Consider the following 24693-nt stretch of genomic DNA (forward strand, 5'->3'; position numbering starts at 1 on the left):
CCGTGGGCACCGGGAGCGCCGAACAGTCGAGCTCCTCGGCTGCCAGGCAGGGCTCGCCTTCACCGACGCCATCAACCGCGAGCCAACGCTCTGGCTCGGGGAAGAGGAAATCCGAGAACCCGGCTAAGCTTCTGGAGAGGCCCCGGTCGATCTCTGAGTATCCGGCCGAGGGGGAGCGAGGCGGTGACCCTCCCCCTAAGGTGCAGGCCTCAAGCGCGCCCAAGGCGGCAAAGGCCTTGATCAACCCGGCTAAGCCCTCTATCGAGGGAGTCACTGCGGCCCTGGTGAAGCCTGTGGAAGCTATCCCAGTGGAAGTGACCTCGGGGGTGGGTCTAGAGTTTCCCTGCCTCCGCGGAGGGAATCCTCTTTTAAGCCCATCGAGAAGACCCCCGTGAAGACCCCGGTGGAAAAAAGAGGGGGTGGGGGCCATAACGGACATGGACACAACCTCCGAGGAGGAACTGACCGAGAATTTGGAAGAGGCCCGGTCCCACGGGAGGAATCCTGACGAGGGGGACGACGAGAGCGAGGGTGGCAACGACAACGCAACGAGGTTCCCGTGGATGAGGAGCAACCGTCGTGCCCGTCGCGGCCGTCGAAGCCCGAGCCGCAGGACAACTCGGTGGCCATTTTGATGGCAATCCAAGCTTTATGCACGGAGATAAGCACAAGACTGCCCCTACCCCCGACGGACGACCCGGCTGATCCGGGTCCGTCGGGAAGCCCTCCAAACAAGAGGAGGAGAATTCATCCAGTGCCCCTTCAGCCCTCACAGCCTTCTCAGCCTTTGTAGCCTTCCCCGATCCTGAGGGACGATACGGGAATAGACACAGCCACGACGGGGACGGATGACGACGGCGGTGACAACGGGACTGACCTTTCCGTCGCCGATCCCTCGGGCGTCCCCGCCCGACAAGATTGGCTCCTTCCACGCCATGATTGCCAGGGCATCCAAACTTTTTCAGCTCTGCCCCGAAGAGAAGAAGGAGGAAGGCTTCCTCTACCAACAGCGCGAGGCTAAGAGGAAGACGGTCCTTGTGGTGCGTTTGCTGGATGACATCTGGGACAAGGGACTTGCCCTTCTCAAGAACCCGTCCTCGACACCGGCCAAGAGGGACCGGTACGAGAAGAAGTACCGGGTCCCCGATGCCGCCCCGTTGTGCCTTAGGGCATAGCTGACCCCGGATTCGGTCGTCTCTGCAGCGGCCAAGAAGAAAGCGGGGGGGGGCATTGGCCTCATCTTCAACTTCCCCACCGGACGGCGAGGGAAAGAAGCTGGACGCCATGGGGCGAGTCATCTCGTCAGCAGCGACGACGATTAAGGTGGCCAACGCCCTAGCGATTGTGGCCCGCTACGACCGGGAATTGTGGTACAAGATCGCCCCCCTGTTGGACTTCTTCCCGGACGACAAGAGGTCAAAGGCCCTGTCGATCCTACAGGAGGGTGAGGTGGCGTTGGACCACACCATAACTGTGGCCACGGACATTGCAGACACTCGTTTCCGCCAGTTGGGCAACGGCATTTGCCTTCGACGGCGGGGGTGGCTCAAGGCGACAGATTTCCGCCAGGACGTGCAAGCCAAGGTTTTGGACATGCCCTTCGACGGGAGCAACCTGTTTAGAAAGACAGTGGATGAGTCGCTGCAGGCTATCAAGACCGACACAGACAGCTCGGGCCTTGGGAGTTCTGCAGCAACGGCGTCCGCCCTTTAGGAACTCCGGAGGCAAGCAAGGTGCCTTCAGAGGATTCGGCGGCGGCTCCTCGACCTACCGTCAAGCGGCCCGTTCCTCATCGCAAGAAGCCTACAGGGGACGAGGCAAGTCAGGTGGATTTCGCCGTCATCGCCAGGGAAGCAGAGGAGGCAAGGCTGTTTCCAAACAAGACTGAACCGGCCGTTGTGTCGGGCCCCACCGAAGCACCCCGGTGGGAGGCCGGCTGGCGAAGTTCGTCAGCGTGTGGGAGTCCATCTCCACCGACCGTTGGTTGCTGGATGCCCTGGCCAACGGGCACACTCTGGAATTCCTAAAGAAGTGCTCCCTAATTCCTCCAGTGGCCAGGAAGGAAAACCACGTCCCTCAACAGCTGTTAGAAGTAAGGGCGATGCTCAAGAAAGGGGCCATCGAGCTTTTCCCAAAGAGGCTGCGGGGCTTCGGAGTATACTCAAGATACTTCCTCGTCAGGAAGAAGACCGGAGGTTGGCCTCCCATCCTGGACCTGCGTCGGCTAAACAAATACATAAAGGCACAGAAGTTCCGGATGGTCACCCTCCAGCATGTGCTGGGCCAGCTGGAGGAGGGGGACTTCCTATCGTCGCTGGATTTGGAGGATGCATACTTTCACATCCCCATCCTAAAAGGTCACCGAAAGTTTCTCAGGTTCGTAGTCCAGGGACGGCACTACCAGTTCAGGGCCCTCCAGTTCGGATTGAATTCTGCTCCCAGGGTGATCACCAAGTGCCTTGCACCAATAGCGGCGCAGCTGCGCCTGCAGGGGATCCACGTCTACCCCTACCTGGACGACTGGCTCATCCGAGCAGGGACAAGGGAACTCGCCGTCGAACACACAGCGAAGACCGTCCAGCTGCTCACGGACCTGGGATTCTCCATCAACTTCCCCAAATCCTCTTGGTTCCGTCGCAGGTCGTGCTGTTTCTGGGAGCCAAGCTTGATACAGTGGCGTGATTGGCCTCGCCGTTGGAGGAAAGAACGCAGGCCATCCTACATCCGGAAACAGGGATGAACCAGATCCCCAGACCTGTCCAAGGAAACCCAGGATCTGTGGCACTGGGCCGTTGCCCAGGGGATGTTTCTGGTGCCTTTTCATCTAGCAGGGATAAAAAACACCATCGCCAACTCACTCAGCAGGGAGTTGCGCTCGTGCCACGAGTGGGAACTACACCAGGATGAAGTGGATCAACTCTTCCGGCTGTGGGCCAAACCCCAAATCGACCTATTCGCGACGACAACAAACTCCAAGTGCCAGAGGTTCGCCAGCAGGTTCCCCCAGCCGAGGAGCATGGGCGATGCTTTCTCGTTCCCCTGGGACGGCCTGTTCCTGTATGCGTTCCCTCCGTTGCTGCTGCTGCTCGGGCTCATCAACCAACTCAAGAGGTCCCGGTGCAGGATGATCCTCGTCGCACAGAGGTGGCCGAGACAGATCTGGTTCCCGGACCTTCTGGACTTGTCACCGTCCCCACCAGTCAAACTGTCGACGGACGCAGATCTTCTCTCCAGAGAAGGATGCGCCATTCTTCATCACGACCCGGTGTCACTGAACTTGCAGACCTGGCTCCTGCAGCACTAGAGTTTGGAGGGTACGATATCCCGGCCAAATGCAGAGAGGTTCTTGCAAAGGCCAGGGCGTCCTCAACTCTCAAGTGCTATGGACACAAGTGGAAGAGGCTCTCTGTCTGGTGCCGTGCACAGATTAACCCTCTACGGATTACTGCCCCTCAACTGCTACCGTACTTACTGTCGCTGGCCAAAGCTGGACTAGCTCATGCTTCCATCATATTTCCCGATACACCAGAACTGCAGGACGGTCGTCCCTGTGGTCTTATGGCCTGGTGAAGGAGTTTATGAAAGGATTGTTTCGATCGTTCCCGCTGGTGAAGGCTCCAACCCCGGCGTGGGAGCTCAACATGGTGCTGACTAGGCTCATGGGCCCGCCATTTGCGCCCTTGCATTTGGCTCCATTGAAGTTCCTGTCGTGGAAGACGGTGTTCCTTGTGGCCATCACCTCTGCACGACGCCTGGGAGGGATTCAGGTCCTTTCCTGCAAGCCTCCATACTTGGTTTTCCACGAGATGAGGGTGATGCTGAGGACACACCCCTCCTTCATGCCCAAGGTGCCGTCGGACTTCCATCTCAACGAGCCCTTGGTGTTACCAGTCTTTTTCCCGTCGCCTTCGTCCCCGGCTGAGAGGACTTTGCACTCGCTGGATGTAGCTAGAGCGCTGAAGTTCTATGGAAAGAGTTTTCGGAAGACATCACCGCTGTTTGAACTTTGGACCTGTGAACCAAGGGAAGGCTCTCTCGAAGACCTCCATTTCCGGATGGCTCTCCGGCTTCATCATCCACTGTCATCGGTTGGCAAACCGACCGTTGCCCGGCCGTCCGCAAGCCCTTTCGACCAGAGCAATCGCTGCTACCACAGCGTTTTTTGTCTGGGGTGCCCCTGCTGGACATCTGCAGGGCTGCTATGTGGAGGTCGATGCCCACCTTCACGAGATTCTACTGCGTTTACCGGGATTCCAGGGATGAGTCCAGAGTCGGCCAGGCAGTGCTGCGCAACCCGTTTGCTTAAGGTGAGCCTGGTGAGGAGGCAAGACATGCTTAATGTTGAGTTGTTATGTAATGCTTAATGTTGAGCCTTGCCACCTCCCGTGGTTGTGCATGTGTGTACTGCTATGTATTCTTATATTCATGAGCATGTGAATCCATGCCAGACCCCATGCTGGAGAAGGAACAAGTTACTTACCTGTAACTGTTGTTCTCCAGCATGGGTCTGGCATGGATTCACATGCGAACCCTCCCTCCTTCCCCTGTGCAGCTTATCATTTGGTCATAGTGCCACTTTACGTGCTACCAAATCTCAGGATGGCTGCCAGGGGCGGGGCTTAGCGAGAGGGCAGTCATTGGCTGGGGGCAGTATGACCCAGAGACCAGTGATTGGTTACTACTAAGAAAGACAGATCAGAAATGAAACTGATACTGATTTTCTTTTCTTTACCGATGATTCTCAGCCTGACAACGGGGAATATTCATGAGCATGTGAATCCTTGCCAGACCCATGCTGGAGAACAACAGTTACAGGTAAGTAACTTGTTCCTTCTCCCACTGTAGTGTGGAACATCTGCATCCAACTGCTCCAAACAAGATGGAAGACAATTCACATGCACAATAAAGAACAAAGGGGCCATTGCAAAGCACTGGCAGACACCCTTGTTCACAGCTATACTATCACTGACCTTACCACCATTACCGTAGCAAATTCAGTCTCTAGTGTCTACATCGAGAGAATCTAAGACTTGCAGCGGCGGCCGGGGAGCACCCATTTTGTCCTGCTATCTCCAGAGAAGAGATCCCCTGAAGGCCACGTGGATAGGAGTGTAACATGCTTGAAAATAATCAAGTAAAGGTTTGACACATTGACTAATAGTCCCAAGTCCAATCCTGTTACGCTCACCTGGTCTCTGCGGAGGCATTGGGGCACGGTTGCAGCCCTCCCAGGAGTTAGATCACCCCTGTCCGATCTTTCCCTCTGCGGATAAGCTGCGAGCAGCGGCAGTTGGTGACACTGCTCCTGCGTGGATATGAGAAAACGGGAGTGCACTGATCGGTGACTATTGTGCCTCTCAAACCCTTCTACCCCAGGTGCGATTTCTGTGGGCATGTACCGGCCCATAGGGCTCACCTGTTAATTATTGATGGTAAACTCTCCGTCCTGCTACTTCTGGCAGGGGCGCTTGTCAATGGGATGCTTCACTGCTCCCTGAAAAGTACTGTATGTTCCAGCGTATAAGATGACCCCAAACTTTTCCAGTTAAAATATAGAGTTTGGGATATACCCGCCCTATAAAACGACACCCGGCGTATAAGACGACCCCTGACTTTTGAGAAGATTTTCCTGGGTTAAAAAGTAGTCTTATACGCCGGAACATACGGTAATAGTCCAGTCCAGCTGCGACTATGCTTTTCCTCTTGTCTCTTTCCCTTTCCATTTTCTCTTTGCCTTTTCTCGTTTTCTGTCTTGGTATTATTGCTCTCAATATTGCTGTTAATTCCTGAATAACGTTTTCTCTTCTGTTTTCTCCCCAATAGATGGAAATGCGTCTCAAAAGCAGCTCTGGGGTCGCGGAACGCGGCCAGGAAGATGGTTGAAACCGCAACGTCCGACAACCGGTGAGTGATGGTTTAAGGGAAAGCGCGAGGTTCGGTGGTAGCGCAACCTTAAACTGAATTTCTTTTAATGTCTTTTGTGTCTAAGCTTGCCTTTTGTTTTCACTTGCAGGTGTTGCTGTCGCTGACGAAGCGCGTTGTGTTGCAGTGCCAAGATGAAGATTTCAGAGTCACAGAAGATTCGAAGATGAGCTGCGGTGCCTGGATGAAGATGTCAGCGTTCCGGAAGATTTGGAGAAGAATGTCGGGATCAATGAAGACGTGCACTGGTGAGAGCAGGCTCCCCAGTTGGTAAGTATGAAAGCAGGATTTCCTAAGGTACGTTTTAATCCCAGACGGTGGTGAGCGTTACGCTGCATGGAAGTGCAGAATAATGCGAAGCGTCTGCCTCGGGGATCGGAGCAGCTTGTATAGCTGCGATCGTGGGCATGCCCACTAGGCCTGGCTTGCCTGCCACACCCTGCCACTCCTACAGAGTCAGCACGTGCAAGGCAACCCAATAGTAGCAGCAGCCACACCCACGAGTACATGTGGGTCTGCTTTAGTGATGGAAGTTCCCATGTTAAATGCACCTTGCACCCAAAATGAGGTGTTATGTCCAAAATAAAAGCATTCTTGTCCCAAATAAATGTTCTTGCTTATTGTTATTCATGAGCCTGGCGCCAAAGGTGCCCGGACTGTGTCCATCCGGGGCCCCTGTGTATGTGGCCCTTTTGACCATGACAAAGCCTCGATGCTAGCTGCATGTCAGATAAAATATTATTAAAAGCTCAGTCCCTCGATCTCCTCTTGATAACACCAGAGAATAATTTAGATGTTCCTTTCAAGAGTGTATTGGACGGTTGGAGGTTGGGATTGAAAATGGGGATAATAGTTCCCAATTTCCAGCTCTCTGGAAAAGAAACGATGGACAGCATAGCATTAAAAGACTGTGTAAGAAAGGGAACCCAGAACTGTACACAGGAGCGAAAAAGATAATTCAGTACGCCATTGGCCCCAATCGCTTTAAAGCTTTTCTGATGGCCAATAACCGATTTGACTTCCTTATTGGAAAAAGGTTCCAGAACCCATCAGGATTGCCACCACTACCAACGCTATATAATGCTGTGTAGTGATCTACCCAGTCTTGTGCCTTAATATGCACCACTGGTGCATCGCAGGAGCCCAAGTCCTAGGCTATTACATTTCTTTGTGATGACCCCCTTGCCCCCCCCCCCCGAAGCTCTTATTGTCATCATTGACAACCTTACACAAAGCTTCCCATTTACATCTAGCAATCTCCCGCTTCCATACAACCAATTCCCGTTTCTATTCTGCACCAAGGGGTAAGGGCTCTATATCCTCTCAAGCATCTGTACTAGATGCACATTCTAATTCTTGAGTCCTCCCTTAGGATGCTGCAGGTAATTGTGCATACAATGTTGCTGAGGGCAAAAGACATTGAGCAACTTCTGAATAACAGTGACATAACAAATATGGTGGCCAGGACAATGGATGATGTGGTTTGCATGAAGAGACCCATTTATCTTTCAGCTACAACTCTGAACCAAGGGGCTCAGGAGAAAGACCAGGATATTACCTTTGATGGTAAATTCTTATTTGACCAGCCAATTGACGTTCTGCAAAAATGAAAAGCGAGACTTACAGCTGTAAAAATGAGTTATCTCCCCACACATCTCAAACCATGGTTTCATCAACATTGCTATACATTCCACAGACAGCATTCAGCTGCCCTGAAGCCATACTTTTTGAACAGCAATATGTTTGGATAAAGACCAAAACAGTGACTTCTTGTGTTTAATCTACTGCCGAAAGATTCTAAGAAGTCCTGTTGATGTCAATGAGGGACCTAGTAAATATTGATATTCCAAAGTTTATCAAGAAATGTCCAGCCCTGGTAACAGGAAGACAATCTCTTTATCTTCCTCCGTAGCAAACGATAACCCACCTTTTATTGGTGCTAAAACAGCAATAACATCTCCAGATCTTCTGCAAGAATTCTCTTGTCTCCTTTTAATGGGACTAATAGAGTTGATTCACAAAAAGACTAGCCATAGATTTTAATCCACCAGCATTTTACTATACCCAAATACCAGGAAGAATAAGAATAATCTGGTCTTTTACAACTTAAATCAATGTCTTTTAATGGAAACCTAACACATGTTAGCATTGACTCAAATTCTTGCAGCCCTCTACCCGGGAAACTGGATGGCGTCAATAGGTCTACAGAATGCCTACTTTCACATTACAGTAGGGAAAGATCACCTTTAAGATTCACAGGGTACAATCATTACCAGAATGCTTGCCTCGCCTGTAGCCTTGAGGCAGCCACCAGGTTATTCCTGAAGCTATTGTCTTGCACACTTGTATGTCCAGAGCATACATTTGCATCTGTAGCTAGACAACTGTTTAGCAAGCATCTCATCCCCAGAGCAACTATGCCAGAGTTTTCAGAAAACCTGTGAAAAACTTGCCTTATTGACATTTGTAATACATTCATCAAGTGGTCTCTGATTTTGTCTCCGTAAATACAGTACTGGTCATAAGTGCAATTCTGGGCACTTCTAAGCAGTTCTTTCACACTGCAGGACAGAATCCTAGCCCTATAGTGAATCATACATAACCTTTGAACACGTTAAATCTTATTAGCATCTCATGAGAGGGTTTCCTTTTTGTCCTTCCCATACTTGAATATTGATTTTGATGGACTAGTGAGTAGCTGAACAGTTCAACTTCAGACTCGGGCATTGGAATGTGCAGGACAAATTGGACTACATCAATATCCTGGAGCCAAGGGCGATCTTTGCACTCCAGTGTGTTCCTCCTTCCATTCAGGGAAAGGTGATATTTATTTTTACGTTCAAAACCATTGCAGTGCTTCATGTAAACAAGCAAGTAGGTGCTCACTCAAGCCCACTTTTTCTCGCTGAATGTATTTAGCAGTGTAATCTCTAACCCCATCTTTTCCTGGCTGAATCCTAGCTGGAAGGTAATACAAATATTCAATTGAAGTCACTGAGGATGCTTATTCATGCCACTCGCAAATGGGAGCTGTACCAGTTGGTAAGAAGGGATTTTATGAGAACTGGACTGTTCACAGTTACTGTATTTGCAAGATTATACAATGCCCTATGGCTGCTGGTTGGGTATCTGAGAAAACACCTTAGGATATCCACCTACATTGGCCACTGTATATTGTTCCTACTCTCCAGCTAATTTGGAAAACTCAGATTAAAATGTAGGCGTGTCAGTGACCAAACTTTGATTCTGATCGCTCCGTTCTGGCAGCATTTTAGAACGGGTTCCTTCGAGCCACATCTGTCCTCAGTCTGCTAGACCGCCTTCAAATGACTAATCTTCAGGCCCTGTAAATGTTGTACGTTGTGTACTCCTCTTTTCCATTGCTGAGCTTGAAAGCTTGTTTCTGGAGAATAATGCCCTTTGTCCATTTGTGCATTTCAGAATTTAACATATGTGTCGTGTCAGTGCCTTGAAAAGATTCCACTAAGAACCAGCACAAAAGCAAATGGTCGCAGATCCCTCATTGGGCTTTAGAAGCATCATTTGGTAATCATGTATTTCTTTTATTTTTTATCCTGTTTCCACTGGAGATCAAGTAATCTTCGCCCCTCAACCTTATGAGGCTGTTAAAGGACACTTTGGAGCACACTTATGTCTTCAACCTCTTATTAGGAAAGCCTTACCCCAAGCGGGATTTGAACCAGATTCCTGCCTCATTAATGCACAAGACCTTTACACAAATGGCCTATTGTGAACTAGACCTCTACCTGGAAAACAGCTATTCACATGACTATAACTGCAGCCAGGAAAACCAATGACCGTCATGACATTTCTTCCAAGGAGCGACATCTCATTTTCCACAGATGCAAGATGGTTGTGCATACACTACCATTCATGGTAGCCGCTGATTTTTATTGTGAGGAATTTCATTTTGCACAACTTGGACGTTGCCAGACATTTGACATTTTACATAACATGATCAAAGTATTCCAGACCATTCGATCTATACATCACCCAAGTCAGTCTCTCCAGTCACCTAAGTCAGTCTTGCCAGTCAATAAAACCACAAAGGCCTCTATCAAAAGAAAGATGGAGGCTCCATAAGGGCTTTGGACTCCCATTAGGGCCAAGGCATCATCAGTGGCCTTTACAAAGTATCGCTCTATTTCTGAAATGTGTAGTTCTTCTAAATGAATACTTACTTGCATGGTGATTCCTGTTCTTAGTCCCCACACCCCTAAATTTCATATTGTGTTATCTTGTGGGTGGTGTGTGTGCGCATATGTGATTGAAGGAGGGCGGTGTTGCATTCTGTAAATGAGTGATATGAGTGACCAGGGTGCTAGGTAAATGTTAAGCAAGTAATCTCTGTGAATGTTCATGAGTCAGTTAGTGCAGAGGAGCTGGATATGATGGTGTGTCTAGTGGATGTTTTTTTAATGTATCCTATAACTGGTAAGTGGTCATCCTAATGAATAAAGCAACTTCGCACCACCCCATCCACAAGCAGGCAACCCGATCCAGATCCTTCCCAAGAAAGCAACCTCTGCATGGAGAGTGTCCCCCTGGCATTTGGAAGGGCACTCCCTGTTTCTCATATTTGGCTTGCCCTCCATCCACATGCTTTTGAGTAAAGACGGGCAGCAACCAAATTCTACAGCTGAGGATGGCGTTTCATTGCAAAAAAAGCACCCGTGGCCAGCAGCTCTTAACTGAAGCCCAAGAAGGTCCCATGAACAATGGACCCAGGAGCCAGATCCACCAAGTGATTCTAATGTTTACTGAGATGCAGTCATTTGCTGTGCGAATTCCTAAGTGGACAGCATTAACTGGGTGGGAGGTTCCTCCTGTTGCGTAGCACCATGGTATGTTTTCCTTGTGGTGCTGCAGCCATACTGGACAGTCACACAGCCATGGTGGACAGCAGCTCACAAGGCTTCCCCATAGGACTACCCTCTCTTCAAGGCTCTTTGTGCCACACACCTTTTGCATCATCTGCCAGAGCCGCACTGCCATTAGTCTGTCTTTTGAAGGTACAGTAAGTGCCTTCTCAACTGACGACATGCCCTTGAACACCTTTTACATGCAGTGTGGGCACTTTCTCTTTCTTCTCAACATCAGGCCCTGACACAAGCAGGATTTTTGTCAGCTCAATAGCTTGAAGTACTACAGATGGTGCAAGGGTGAGGTGCAGACATGTTTGGTGGGCCATGAAAAGCTCAAAGTATGGCCTTGCGCCAGTAAAGGAACGTGCTGATAAGGGGGGGGGTTGTGTGGAGCAAACAATAATTATTCGGTCTCCTTGGCAACTGAGAGAAGTGCCACTGGCAGCTGTGAGGATTTTGGCTCATAAGTACGTGGAAAGGACTTCCGCCATGTGCTCATGTCAGTGCTCCTCTCCTTGGGGTTGGTCTGTGGCCTTATTAAGGACATTAATAGCAGGTTTCTTTGTTATCCCACAAGGAGCGATATCCTTTCGGTGTTTTCTCTAAATTACGAGTCCTTGCAGCGTCCCTTTGTATACAACAGGCATTGCAAGGACATTTAACATCCAAAACTGCCGACACTCTTCAACTTCTGTCCTAGTCTTCGTTGCTATTTTAAAGAAACAGCAATTTGCCCGTCTAGCCTGGAAGTAGCATTACCTGTGTAATTCAGGAACTAGTTAATCCACAACCAGTCGGTATGAACATGTTTACATTGCTACAAGCAGGCTACTTCCTTGCCATTGTTTATACAGAATCGAGGAATAAGTCTAGTCTGTAAATTGTGCACTTTTTGCCAGCATAGAACTTCCAGGTACTTTTCTTAGCATACACAAACATTTGTCTGTATTTTGTCATGAATCTTTTATATTGTGCCAATCAACACTATAGTGGTCTTATGGCTCTGGTATCTTGTCGGAGAAAATGGCTGTTGGGGTACTGCATTTGATTCTGCCTTAGGGACCACTGCACACAATTAAGACTACAAGTGGTAATACAATTTCACCTTTGGTACAAGCCTGTACTACACAGAAAGAGTGGTAGCAATGGCTGAGCAGCCAGACTTATCTCAAGAGCAAATGAGCAGTAGTAGAGATTACAAAAAGGACTAAAATTACTGCGACTCAAACAAACACTGACTCAGGGTTTCAGGTTAAAAAATAGAAGTACATTTATTTTTAAACCATCTGTGCACAAAACACTTAACTTATATTAAAATAAAACCACACTTCAAATATACTACACACAACCAATTCCCCTTCGGCCGATCAATTCAAGGTAAGTACATTGGGTTTTGACAAACCGGTGTTGTGAAACAAAAGACGTTACCGGGAGTACATAAGCAATCACTTTTTGACATTAATGACTGTTCGGTCTTACGAAAGATAAGCGTGCCCGCGGGAAGAAATGTAACCGAAGTCAAAACACACTTAGCACATGAATTAACACAAGAGTTATGAGAGAAGGAAGAAAAGGACAAGCCTTTGGTGAGGAAGAAGGGTTCACCCCAATTCCTCGAAGTCGGACACAGTACCTTATTCGTTGAAGAAAGCTGGTGCCACGGCAGTTGTTCCTGGTAGTTCCTGCAGACTCACAGTTCCTGGAGCTTCAGTCGTGGAGAAAAGGACGACGTCTGGAGCGATTTGCACTACTCGGGGATGAGGCCAGCAGCAGTGAAGCAACGGTGAATAAAAGGTGCGCTCCTTTAAAACAGGACAGGCTCTTCAGATGGCTATCCGGACCACTATAGCTGTGCGCAATGATTTCGACCAAGAAGAGGATCCTCTGGCTGTGGAAGATGAGCTGGTTTATCCCACCAGGCTCAAGGGAAGAAGACTCCGGACTGGATCTTCTCTGTCCTTGAAGGGTAGATGGCTCAGGACTGCAGCAGGGCTTCACCGGGACTCAGGAGTTGCAGCAGCCGTCTTCTTCTCCGCTTCTCTTCGGTTCTTGCAGTTCCAGTGGCGACTCTTATTTCCAGCCCAAGATTCGTGCCGTTTATGCCAAAATCCCCCATTCACACAGCCTGGACAACCACCTCAGCCAATCGACACAAAGTGCGACTTGGGTCTCCAAGGAGACCCTGTGCATGGGGTGACCAAACCCCTCCATCACATTCACCCCACCTAGACATCCAGGCGCCAAAGTAGGGCTTCTGGACAGAAGCCCGCCAAAGGTCGGCGAACAAAGAAGGCAAACCTGGTTTGGTGCGAAAAGTAAAACACAAGAAGGACTTTAACAAAAAGAAATGGCGACTAAACCCGACCGGAGCCAAAATAAAAAGTATTTGGTCAAGCGGGTTTATGTTTGAGGCTAATATAATTGCGAAAAACAGTATCACGTTTATATAGTATAATCGCGGTAGAAAAGTTAGGGTAGATACCACTGCCACCAGCCAAGTCTAAATGTTAAGCGAGCAAAACAAAGCTCCAAGAGGCACAGACAAAAAGGGGTAGGAATTAACCATTTACAATACTCCATGTGAGATGGGGTGTTCTGGGTCTGTAGTTTAAAGTGACTATATAAAGTTAATGGCAACTTTACATGTTTCTGGGGGACAGTAGTCAGCCCCAGAAAAATTGAGTCAGTGGGAAGTCTCAAAGACAACCCTGTGTCACTGCACTGAAGGTGCTGTGTAACACACACAAAAAATGGGGCTCATGGAGTGGTGTGGCTACAGAGCTCAAGATCACACAAAAAGTAGAAATACACATGGCAAAACGCATGTAAGAGTGGGAAAAAGGCTCACACTCTTACCCGGTGGAACACACAACCTCCGGAAATCCAGCAAAGTTGCTGAGGGACTCACTTCGTGAGGGAAATTAGCCATAAATGAGAATTCTCCCTAACAATGGCGTATTGTGCTCACACCTGAAGTTACCAGACTATACTCTTGAGGAAGTACACAGGAATAGAGGGCAACAACTGAAGGCGGGGAGTGGCAGGAAAAGGATAGAGACGTCTGAAATGGTTTACTTTGCCAAAGTACCTTCAACTACTTTAATCGATACAATTTAGGAATAGGTTTGCCAGTTTAGGAGATTCTGTTCCATGACATGTTGGATTCCCCTCCTTATAGTCGGTCAATATGTTTATTTGGATCAATTGCTCTATCAAACACATACATACAGTATACAATAACATAATACAAACAATTAATAAAATCCCATACAAAGTCCATACAAGGCAATACATAGTGGGGAAATACCCAAGCTGTAAGCATTCATAAAGGCAATAACTAGCCTGGAAAACAGGTAGCATAGTCCCTGACTCAATGGGGGCAATACTACCTCTGGATATGTAAAGAATATATGCTGTTAGATCCATTATGTTGACATCCCCTTTCTATAATGCATGGCTCTTTTAAAAAATGATAATAATGCCCACGCTATTAAAACAGAATCAGCAATCAAAAGAAATGGGACTGCCGTCCTATAGGAGCGGATATTGGCTTCCCGTAAGACCGGCAGTAAAGTCGACCTTCTGATACTGTTATATCCGGGGCAAAACAGCAACAAATTAACCAGATCCTCTTTGACACCCCAACACACTAAACAACCCGCCAAGTCGGGGTACCCACTCCATTTAGCAGTAAAACCCTTCAACTGAAGACAGTCGAATCTCGCACAGGTGATTAACCACCGTTCTTTCTCATGGAGCCCCAAATTAAATAGGGCTGTATCTCCTTCACCCGGCTAATCACCACATGCTCTTTATCGGAATTGGTTGCAAACTCCAAAAAAAGCCCTTTTTCGTTTTAACCACCTCCCCCAAGATATCTTTGTAACAACTCATCTGGGATTTGGTCAGTAAGGGGTCTGGGGTGGGGGGACCTGGATGTTAACCTGAGTCAAAGCTTTGTCAATATAGTCAAGCCAGGGGATTTTTCTCCAGCCATTGCTTGACATCAGTGATCTGATTATAAAATGGCAAAGGGAAGCATGTTCGTTTGCCCATATTCAAATCCAAAATATTATTGGGGCCAGAGCCCACTGGTTCTCCCAGAATTCCACTCTCAACTCCTTATGAATAGAGATGCAGGGCGTGGAACCTGGGAGTCCCAGTAGCCTTCTAAAGAACAGATTTCCCTTCACCTTGACATCAGGTGCTGATCGGAAACCCCATATAGCGTAACAGCTTTCGTCTGGCAGAATAAATTTTAAGGACAACTTCTAACGGTTGACCCTGGCAGTGGGATAAAAAGCGTGAAATCCCCTTCCCCCCACTTGTTGGGTCATTTTGGCTGACTATTTTTTAAGATGTGCAGTGCCCGTAAACGATTCTGAGAATCTAATCCCCAGATAGTCAAACTCCTTGACCCTGGGGATAACCTCCCCATTACAAGCTTTCTACCCGCAGAGCCCATTACAGCCGATTTCTTTGTTAATTTTGAGCCCCAGGTTTTCCATGAAGGCTGCATAGGCAGATATCAGGATCTGAAGTGCCCTTGGGTCCTGGCTAACATGGTATCATCCGCGTATCCCAGAACAGGATAATCCGCCTTTGTGTTCCCCAAGGCCTATAGGAGCCCATTAATGTACATTGTGAAGCAGATCGGAGCCAGAACACACCCCTGTCGGACACCACACCCAACCTTAAAGCATCCAGTGCAGTGTCCCCCCGGGTCACTATGCACACAAGCCTTATTTTCCCTATGCATTTCTTGCAATACCTCCAGAATGTCCCCCAGGCACCCCATGGCGCTGAGCACGGGCCACAACGTTAACCTATCTACCTTATCCAAGGCCGTGCTCGGATCCATGAAGGCAAGGTACACTCCCTCTCCCCCCCGAAAATCTGAGAGGACCGCCCCTCCAATAACCAGGCCTCAATAAGCCCTAACAGAACCCTCCCAAAGATATTAAAGGTTGTATCTAAAAGCGAGATGGGTCTGTACAACATAGGGCTTGCTGGTTCTCCCTTTTTAAAAATGGGAAAGATGATGGCCATTTTCCACGATGGTGGGCAAAGGCCTTTCTCCGTACAGGCTCTAAACACTACTGTCAACAGAGGAGCCCACAAATCCAACGAGTCCTGAAAGATATCTGGGGAATCGCATCAGGGCCCGGTGCATCATTACAGGTTTGCTGGGTAATGGCCCGGGATAAATCCTCCAACTTAAACTTAAAAGGTGTGTGAGTTGTCCCAGGTCTTTCCGCTTTGGCCCCTCCATCAAACGGGTTACCAAAGTACTACACCCATGCTTTTTCTTCCACATGTGTCCCGCTGGATCTTTCCATTGCGAACAGGGTTGCACCCCCTTTCACATATTCCCAAAAGGCTTTCTGATCATTACTCGCCGAGGCATCCAGGAAGCCTTCCCAAGCTTTCCCTTCAATTTCCATCTTCCTGCGCTTTAACTCCCCCTGATAAATGGCTCTAGCCTGAGCGTTCTCCTTCCTGGTGCAAAGTGGCACTTTCAAGGCCTTCAGGTGTGCTTTCTTAGCATTAGTGCATGCCCCATCAAACCACCCCCTTTTAGGTGGCTTCCCATTCCTCTTACTAAGAACTGTAAAGCCTTGAGTCAAGGCCCCCAATATCTTTATAAACTGTTCCACCACAAGCCGCGGGGTTGCACAGGTGTCCAAAATATCATAGATTAGGGATATATTCTCAGACAAAGTATTTATGTGCAGATTAGAATCCCAAATTTTCTCCCATTTAATTTTTTTAGTAAAGGGAGCAATCACCTTTGCCAAACACACCAAAGAATCTCGGTTGCCTGCTACCCGCAACATGCCCTTCACTTTCAGACAAATAGGGTGATCACTGTAACATCTGGCAGTATTTCAAAACTCACAATCCTGTCCCACAATTCTAAAGAGATGTAAAAATAATCCATTTGTGAGGAAGCTTGATGATTGTTAAAGGTAAGAAGAGTGGGTATGTCGGGTGCCAAACGTCCATTAACTGCACAGCCCGCATTCTGTAAGCTATAAGCACATTTGGAAGCCTTTAGCATACACCCGTTAATCTTTCATAAGAGGCTAAGGGATGCTTAATGACCGGTCCTCTAACGGGTCCAATACATCCTTCGACAAAACTGCACCCATTTTGAGGTTGAAATCACCTCCACATGTACAGTGCTCATTACGGTTCTTCCTATTTAATAGTAGATCGTCAATGAATACCTTAACCCTTGATAACCTATCCACCTCATCTTTATGTGGACTATTGTACAGGTTCATAATTGTAACGGTTCCCCCTTCACAGGGAAGATACGAAGCACTTGTAGGTAGTCCATGTTGGTTTCCACTACCCTGATCCTGCAGTTAAGAGATGCCTTAATGAGGGTTGTCAAACCGCCATAGCATTTACCTTTCGCATTTTTCTTTGCTGGAATCCCAAATGATAGGAAGCTGTGTAGCAATGGGGTCTCCAAGGTTCAGGTCTCCTGAAGGCAAATGACTTCATAGGCACTCAACAATATCTTCCCTGTCCATCTTCCCCTTGGCCCCAGCAATATTCCAAGATAACGTACAGGACTCCATTGGTGCCATAATAGAAGCCATCAATTCCCCACTAAACTCAGGACCCCAGGACTCCACCCTTCCCTCTGGGCCCACCTCGTCGGTTAGACAGACTTGGACAACCCTGCGTCAATCCAGATCTTCACAAGAGGTTAGAACCTCATACCGGTTAACTAACTCAGTCCCACTAATGAGCTCCCATCACCTCAATGGATTCAACCGTTCACAGTTAGTATTTGTCCTCCAACCCCCAGACAGTCTGCGACCAAAAAGTGGATATACAGGTCCCTGTGCTTGTCTCTGGACTACCCCACTCTTAATGGGTGCATCTTGACCCTTCCCCGCATCAGCATCCCTCTCTAAACAGGAGTAGAAATAATCCAGTGGGACCAGCCTTCTGTGAAGGCCATAGCCATTTGGTTTTAAACCTCTTGAGAGGTTGGAATTAACCAAATAGCTAACCACTGTAGGGTCCGAAAAGGACATCACTATACAGTCCCTCTCCATACTTTTGGGCCTTGGGCCGACCCAACCTACGCTTCTTGCCATTAAAATAAGGCTTGGGTCAATATTTGACCCAATCAGATTAGTATTTATCCAATGGGTCGATTTTGTTCATTAGAGAGATGGTCGTTTCAAATCCACCTTTCGGAAGCTCTGGTACACTCATGATAATCCCCACAAAAGGCGCTGCAGCAGGAGGTAGGTTCAAAATAAAACTCCTATCCACCACACCTGTGGACAAGTTGGCCCCAAAAAACCCTGCCTGAGACCTTGACCTTAACTCGGTCCATCTATTCCTCAAAGGGTTAATACTAGCCTGGATAGTTTCCTGCCGACCCACCAGCTTCTATACCCAGATCACTGCTCACCTTGCTCGCCTCACCCTCTTGGGCATCCTTCTCATTTGCCATAGTCCCTAACCCAACTCTTGCCGACTCCACCAACTTTTTGGTTATCGCTCAAATTGAATCGTCAGGATAGCCAATGTGATCATGACCCCCCGCCTTAAAGGCCTGTAATGAGTCGAGAGCAATCTGGAGGGGCTTAAGCTTTGCATCCAACAAGACTTCCAACCCTAGATTATCACCCCCCTCCCCCCAGAGGAGGAATTGAGATCTTGGCTCAATTCACTTGCAAAACTCCCTCCTGCGGGGACTACTCACCAGGGGCATATTAACCTCACTCTGACCGCTAACCAGGCCTAACCCCTCCCTTTCCCCCTCCAAAGCCAAATCCTCTACAACTTTCTTTCCTAGGGAGGAGTTCAGCGGAAGGCAGATCCCAGACCCCCACCCCCACCGTTCCTGGGGAGTAATTAAAATTGCACCACCTGCCTTCTGGTACCCCCATCTCATCCATAAAATCTATCTGACCAGTAGTGGCGGCTGGGGGGCTCCCTCCAATGTTCCCACCTAAGCCAGAAACAACTTCACGGGTGGCTTTTTGGTATTCACAGTTCACTATTTTGCTAGCCATAACATCCAGAAATGAGTCCAATGAGCATTGCAAAAGGTTGGACTTGCTCCTTATCTTTAAAAGTAGCTTAGAAAGAATTTTGTCAGCTTGGAAAAGGTGAACCTATCGCCATTTTGCTTTAATCTGTACATTTTTGGAATGGGCTTGCCTACATAGGAAATGTGGCTTTGTTGTCATAGTTTATGCTATAATAAACTAAATCACCTGTCAGGAGCATGTCTGTCAATGTAGAGTCAGGAATGCAGGTGTGATTTAAGGGGATATTTTCGACATAGGAAATGGGACCTCCAAACAATAGTTTTAGGTTATAGTGAACTATATAGATCCTGGTCAAGGGCATCTCAATCAATACATATTCAGCCCTGCATAGCAAATCTGAGTTCCATTCCATAGTTTATGCTCACTGAACCAACTCCGAGTTTGTATTCACAAGCATTTATTTTTTGAAAAATGAATGAACCAGATTCACGGTGTACTTGCTTGCAAGTTGAGTGGAAATGTGATGCATGTGCAGTGTGGCCTCTGTACATGCATGCTTTGTGTGTCATCTTTGTTATTGGACTAGGTGCCTGCTGTGTTACAACCTGTGTTCACACATAGATCATGTCCCCCACAGCAGGTTCCTTACTGCTTCAAATGTGTTGTGTATTTTCTTACATCCTTCCAGCATTGTTAACTCAGAGGGAGGCTTATGTCGCCACATGTCTCTTTATTAATGCTTTTGAAGGAACTGATTGGGGTCCTATGTTAGTAGGGCCCCCCCTTGATGGCTTGCATCACCTTCCCGATCTGCACAACCTTGCATTTGTTTATTCTACTAGAGGTTGTCTCACTGGAAGTGCAACCTGCCATGCAAATTAGTGTTACCCTCTGTGGAGGTACGGTGTCTCCCCTGTGTGCGTGTGTGTGTGTGTGCTTGCTTGTGTAGGAGGAGGTGTCACACTGCTATGTTGTGTCCTGTTGTTGGCTTTGTGTGTGAAATATGGTGGTGTTGCATCCTATGAATGAGTGATGCGTGTGACCTGGCTGAATGTTGCTGAGTGGAAAGTTAACACAGTGCCCTATTTGATGTTCCCTTAGTCAGTTGGTGCCTGTGAGCCAAATGGGAAATGTCTGGTGGGTGTTTTTCCTCTGTGTATCCTATAACTGCACTGGCTCGTGCTGCAAGCCTGTATCATCTTCAAATCCTGTTGCATCTATAATGCGGTCTCTCTAAAGTCCCCAAGCTTACTTCACTGAGACACTCAGCATCTCTGGAGGCCTGTGATACACCAGAAGAAAGGACATGTGCACACTTGAACTCCGCCTGTGAACGAAGGAATGAACCAGAAGACGGGCCTTCTCTATGCCTCATGTCTCTGGCAACTCCTCCCTACCAACATCAGACTTGCCCCATCGCTTCTACAGTTCATGAAAGAGCTCAAGATCTCTCTCTTCAAGTAATGGCTCCTCCCTAACACCTACGTCCAATCACTCTCCAGCCTACCTGATCCTCTATAATCTGCTCCTCACTATTCCCCCCCCCTGGTTGCTTGTAGATCCCTTGCTGCCAATTGCCTACCCTCCCCTGTTAGCTCCCGCTCCTTTTTTCTATGCTTCCCTCACTGTGTTCTCCCCCCCACTGCGAATGTAAAGCGCTCAATTGCTTCCTTAAGCTGTTTTGCCCAATAAATACCATAATATTCATAAAATAACTTGCAGCTGGTCATTTTGAAGAACAAAGCAAAACAACATGCACCCGAGACTCCTGCCTCATACTTACAATCTGACCCCATACATAAACTACTATAATTCTGCAGAATGGGGGAACTATGGAAATTGATGTGGGGATTAGAGTGGCAGGGCTAAAGCACACAGGGCAGGGACACTGATTCCTATTCTCCTTCTTTGCTATGTTCTAGAAATGTGTAAAGTAAACATTTAGCAGGATGTCTGATGGCCCTGGGTCAAACTGAAAGCACAGAAGAGATGTGTTTTGAAATGGCGGTGGAAAGACTGATGTTGAGAAAGATGGTGTAATATAAGCTTTTTCCATTTTGGGGTAGCAAGCACAGAAAAGGATCTGCCAATCCAAGAGCAGCAGAATTTCGTCACCTGGAAAAGCAGAAGCTGAGAGGAGCGAAGGAACTGGGGTGTTGTCATTTTTTAAAAGTGGTGTCAAGAAAGCTGGTCTAGTTCGATAGAAGCATCTGTAAAATATACAAAGAGCCTAAAAAAGAATGCTCGGGCAGATGGGGAGCCATTAGTGGGGGCAAAGAATTGCTGTGTCTTGGGGATGTTTACTGGTGTTGGTGATCGATTGGGCTGCTGTATCCTGGTTTAGTTTCAGACAAAAGATTTTGCATGAGGGAAGACCAAGATGAAGGGAGTTGCATTAATCTAACTGAGATTGCATGAGTGTGGTAACATGGGTTGCTCGGGGAAGGGGAATTGAGTAAAAGAAACTGACACACACTAAGTTGATGAAAGCAAGTTAACAAATGTTGCTATTTCGTAGGGATAAAAAGTCAGTCATCAAGCTTAAATCATTGGTTTCTAATGGAGGATGGGGGGGGGGGGAACATGGCGGAAGAGACAGAGGCCCCATTAGAGATGGCCACATAGCGGGGATCCGCCAAAGACCACAACCTCCATCTTAAAATGACAGGTTATTTGTAGTCAACTTTTCCCGAACCACCACCTGCTGATGCAAGCTATCTGAACCAGTTGTGAAGGAGGGAGAGCAAGAACTAACATCGACCACGATGAAGGAGGTTTTTCATGTTTACATTGGACTACCACTGGCGTAACTCCATATTGCCCCTCAGTTGTAAGGACCTTAACATAATTCATATTGAGCCCCTATTGATTCCCACAGTTTTGGAATCTTACAGGATTTAAGGTGGTGTAGGTTGAAAACTGTTCTTAAGTAATCTCCATTCTTTTTTCAAGCTAGAACATCCTTGTAGAAACAGTACACTTTGAATTCTATTTGTGTAGCGGGCAAGGAATGTATTACAATTGAAGAAATGGCAAATGTTTTCAATTGAGGCAAACAAAACGGAAATGTGGGCATTTTTTCCTAGTTGAAATTTTGGTCTGCACTAGTTCTTATAATTATTGTGACAAATGTCTTTATAGTGACAGTCATTGCATAAGAATGTGTAGATTGTGGCCATCTTGTTCATTAAGTAAACATGCACACGTCGGGTCTGGCCACAGCTGATGCAACCATAAGTTAAAGGTAGTTGTACATTGATGCAAAAAACTGAACTTGAATTGCATGCGAAATAAAAGTATGCGCAATGGGAATTAACACATTGAAATTGCAATAAGTCTTAAGCGCAGTGACAAGCTTGCATCAAAGGGCATGCTTTTGACTTGTTCATCCAAAACCTAAAAACGATTGCTTCCAAAGAAGTAATACAACCCACCTTTTCACTGATTAACTATTTGGTGCTCTTTGCTTATTGCATAATCTTTCAGATGGACAATGGCCCTCATTACGACCCTGGCGGAGAACCATGGTGCAATTTGCACCATGGTCCATGGCGCAAAGCTGCCAACTCCGCCATGGGGGTTGGCGGACTTACCGCCCCATTCCGACCTTGGCGGGGCGGTAAGTCCCCAATCCCCATTTACCCTTCCCCATTCCCATTTTTGCCCCATAGGGTATAATGGCAGTGGGGAAGGCGTTAATTTCGCCACCGTAAATTACGGTGGCGTAATTAACGACAAGTCCCGTAGCGCCATGGATTTTTCCGCCTGCAAAAAGCAGGCGTAAAAATCACCATGGCGCTACGGGAACTCGTAGTCGGGCGGAAAGGTACTCCATGGTTTACGCTGGCGTAAACCCCTTTCCGCCAGGGTCGTAATGAGGGCCAATGTCTCTTACAAACAGTTTTGTTCTTCTGGGTGGTTATAGTGAAAGGAGGTTGCAGGCTATTGAACGGAAGATATATGGGTAGTACAAAGGGGACACCTTCATGAAATTCCTCATTTGAATTCATCATGCCTGTGGGCTTTCCATTCAAAATAAAATTTTGTTCAGGCTAGTATTGTTGGTTATTTAAATTATTACAGTTCTAACTTTGCCAATGCTTCGCCACTGCAGGAGTGACAAAGCTGTTTTATGTTTCCTTCTCAACCTAGGATAACATTATGAAGTACTTCACATATGGTTCACTCGGTTATTTATTCCTTTTCTAGTTACCAAGTCTTCATGAAAGCCAAGACGACGAGGATTCCTTCCATCTGGAGCATCTGGAGAATGTAAATCCAACTACCCCATCATCTGACATCTTTCCTATTGCAAAAACACCACAGTGTGACCACATCACCCCTGGCATGCTAAGACCCGTTGACAGGTACAATTTTAACTGTAGAGTTTCCCAAGGCACATGCTGTGTTTCTCTTGTCTGTTGAAAGGGTTATGGTTCTTAAATCTGACTAGGAACAGTTGAGTACCTGGGAACTGAAAGTTCGAGAAGAACAATTTTGATACTGTGTTCTCACCCCAAAACCACAGAATGTTCCCTTTATTTAGCTCTCTATTACACACTTCATTGTTTTCATGTGATTGACAAGGTGCCTAAACTCTTCTACTGCCTCCCTCTTTATTTTTTATGCCATCTGTTACATTTGGTAACTTAGTAAGTTGCCGCATGCTGGTCCAAGAAAGGATCTCTAGTCCTCATTGTGCTTGTTAGCCTTTTTTCATGGTGTTCTTTTCGAAAGAAAAAATGAAAAACGTAACACAACTATCCAAGTTTCTTTAATTTGTATTAAGCTTACTGAAAAAAATTAGTTTTTGGGTCCCACTATGCTTTACATTTCAAGTTGTGCACAGAAAGAAATGAGTAACAGAACATCAGTGATGGGCACATTTTTTTTTTTTAAATGTATAAATGAAAAGTAGGAATATCAAGCCAATGTATAGCGATGCGATATTAGATTCCCTCTTAACCTGATGGCAATCCTCGCTTGCAATACATAACATAATGCCGGCCCCCAAATCTATTGCACAATGAAATGGACCTCTTATGATACATCTATTAAGGATGCAGACATGCAGTAAGGACAGAAGAAAGCACACATACGGCCTTCAACATATTTGGCACAGTTTACCAAAAATGAGAACTTCATTTTTTAATATTAATCAGCTGTATTTCTTTTAGTAGGTGTTAGGCAGAATCCTGTGCAGTTCCCTTGGGGAACACTGCAAAAAGATTAAGACTACAGGAGTAAGCAGTAAACCCAATTGGTAGCAGTCTGCACCACCCAGATTTACTTGGTAGCTGTGGCTGAGCAGTCAGACTTCTCTCAAGAACAGTAAGGCAGTATACAGAGTATACACAATAGGGCCACAAACAGAGTAGAGCAAACAAAACTGACCAGAGCTTTGTATCAAAAGTATATAATTATTTATTTAAAACACACTTTAAGCAATACCCTAGCACTCTAAATCAAAAGCAAGTTAAAACACAGTCAGATAAAGTATAAACACCTCCTTTGATAACTATTAGACAAGTCAGAGTTAAACACCACTATTTGTTAAAACAGATGTGAGCGCGTAACCTAGATGGCACTCCAATAGTTAGGGAGAGAAAAAGGCAGAGCATGAAAATAAAACCGTTCCCAACACTTTTCGGAGTTCAAAGCAAGTCAGTGAAGGCAGTATACACTGTAGAGCCAAAGTTCATAGGCCAGGCCCACTTTAAATGGAGCAAAGCGAAATGTGCCCAGGATCACACGGTTTAAAATGCACTAAAAGTCTTTGCAGAGTGTTCAAAAGAGGTTGGGGTGATTCATGCAGTAAAGTTAGAAGGTCTGCGCCATCCCAGTTGGAAAGTGAAGGA

General features: G+C 47.0%; 1 protein-coding gene across 3 annotated transcripts in view; it reads left to right on the forward strand.

Moving 5' to 3' along the window:
* Positions 1-24693, forward strand: part of MIS18BP1 (MIS18 binding protein 1) — a 1508798-nt gene that overhangs the window by 1290428 nt on the left and 193677 nt on the right. For all 3 annotated transcript variants that reach the window (XM_069638746.1, XM_069638748.1, XM_069638747.1), the window contains one exon: positions 23045-23202. In XM_069638746.1, the coding sequence (XP_069494847.1) occupies positions 23045-23202 (158 nt within the window). The remainder of the gene's footprint in view (positions 1-23044; positions 23203-24693) is intronic.

Source organism: Ambystoma mexicanum, chromosome 14, assembly GCF_040938575.1.
Source record: "Ambystoma mexicanum isolate Mex_15411 chromosome 14, UKY_AmexF1_1, whole genome shotgun sequence".
NCBI classification, from domain to species: Eukaryota; Metazoa; Chordata; class Amphibia; order Caudata; family Ambystomatidae; genus Ambystoma; species Ambystoma mexicanum.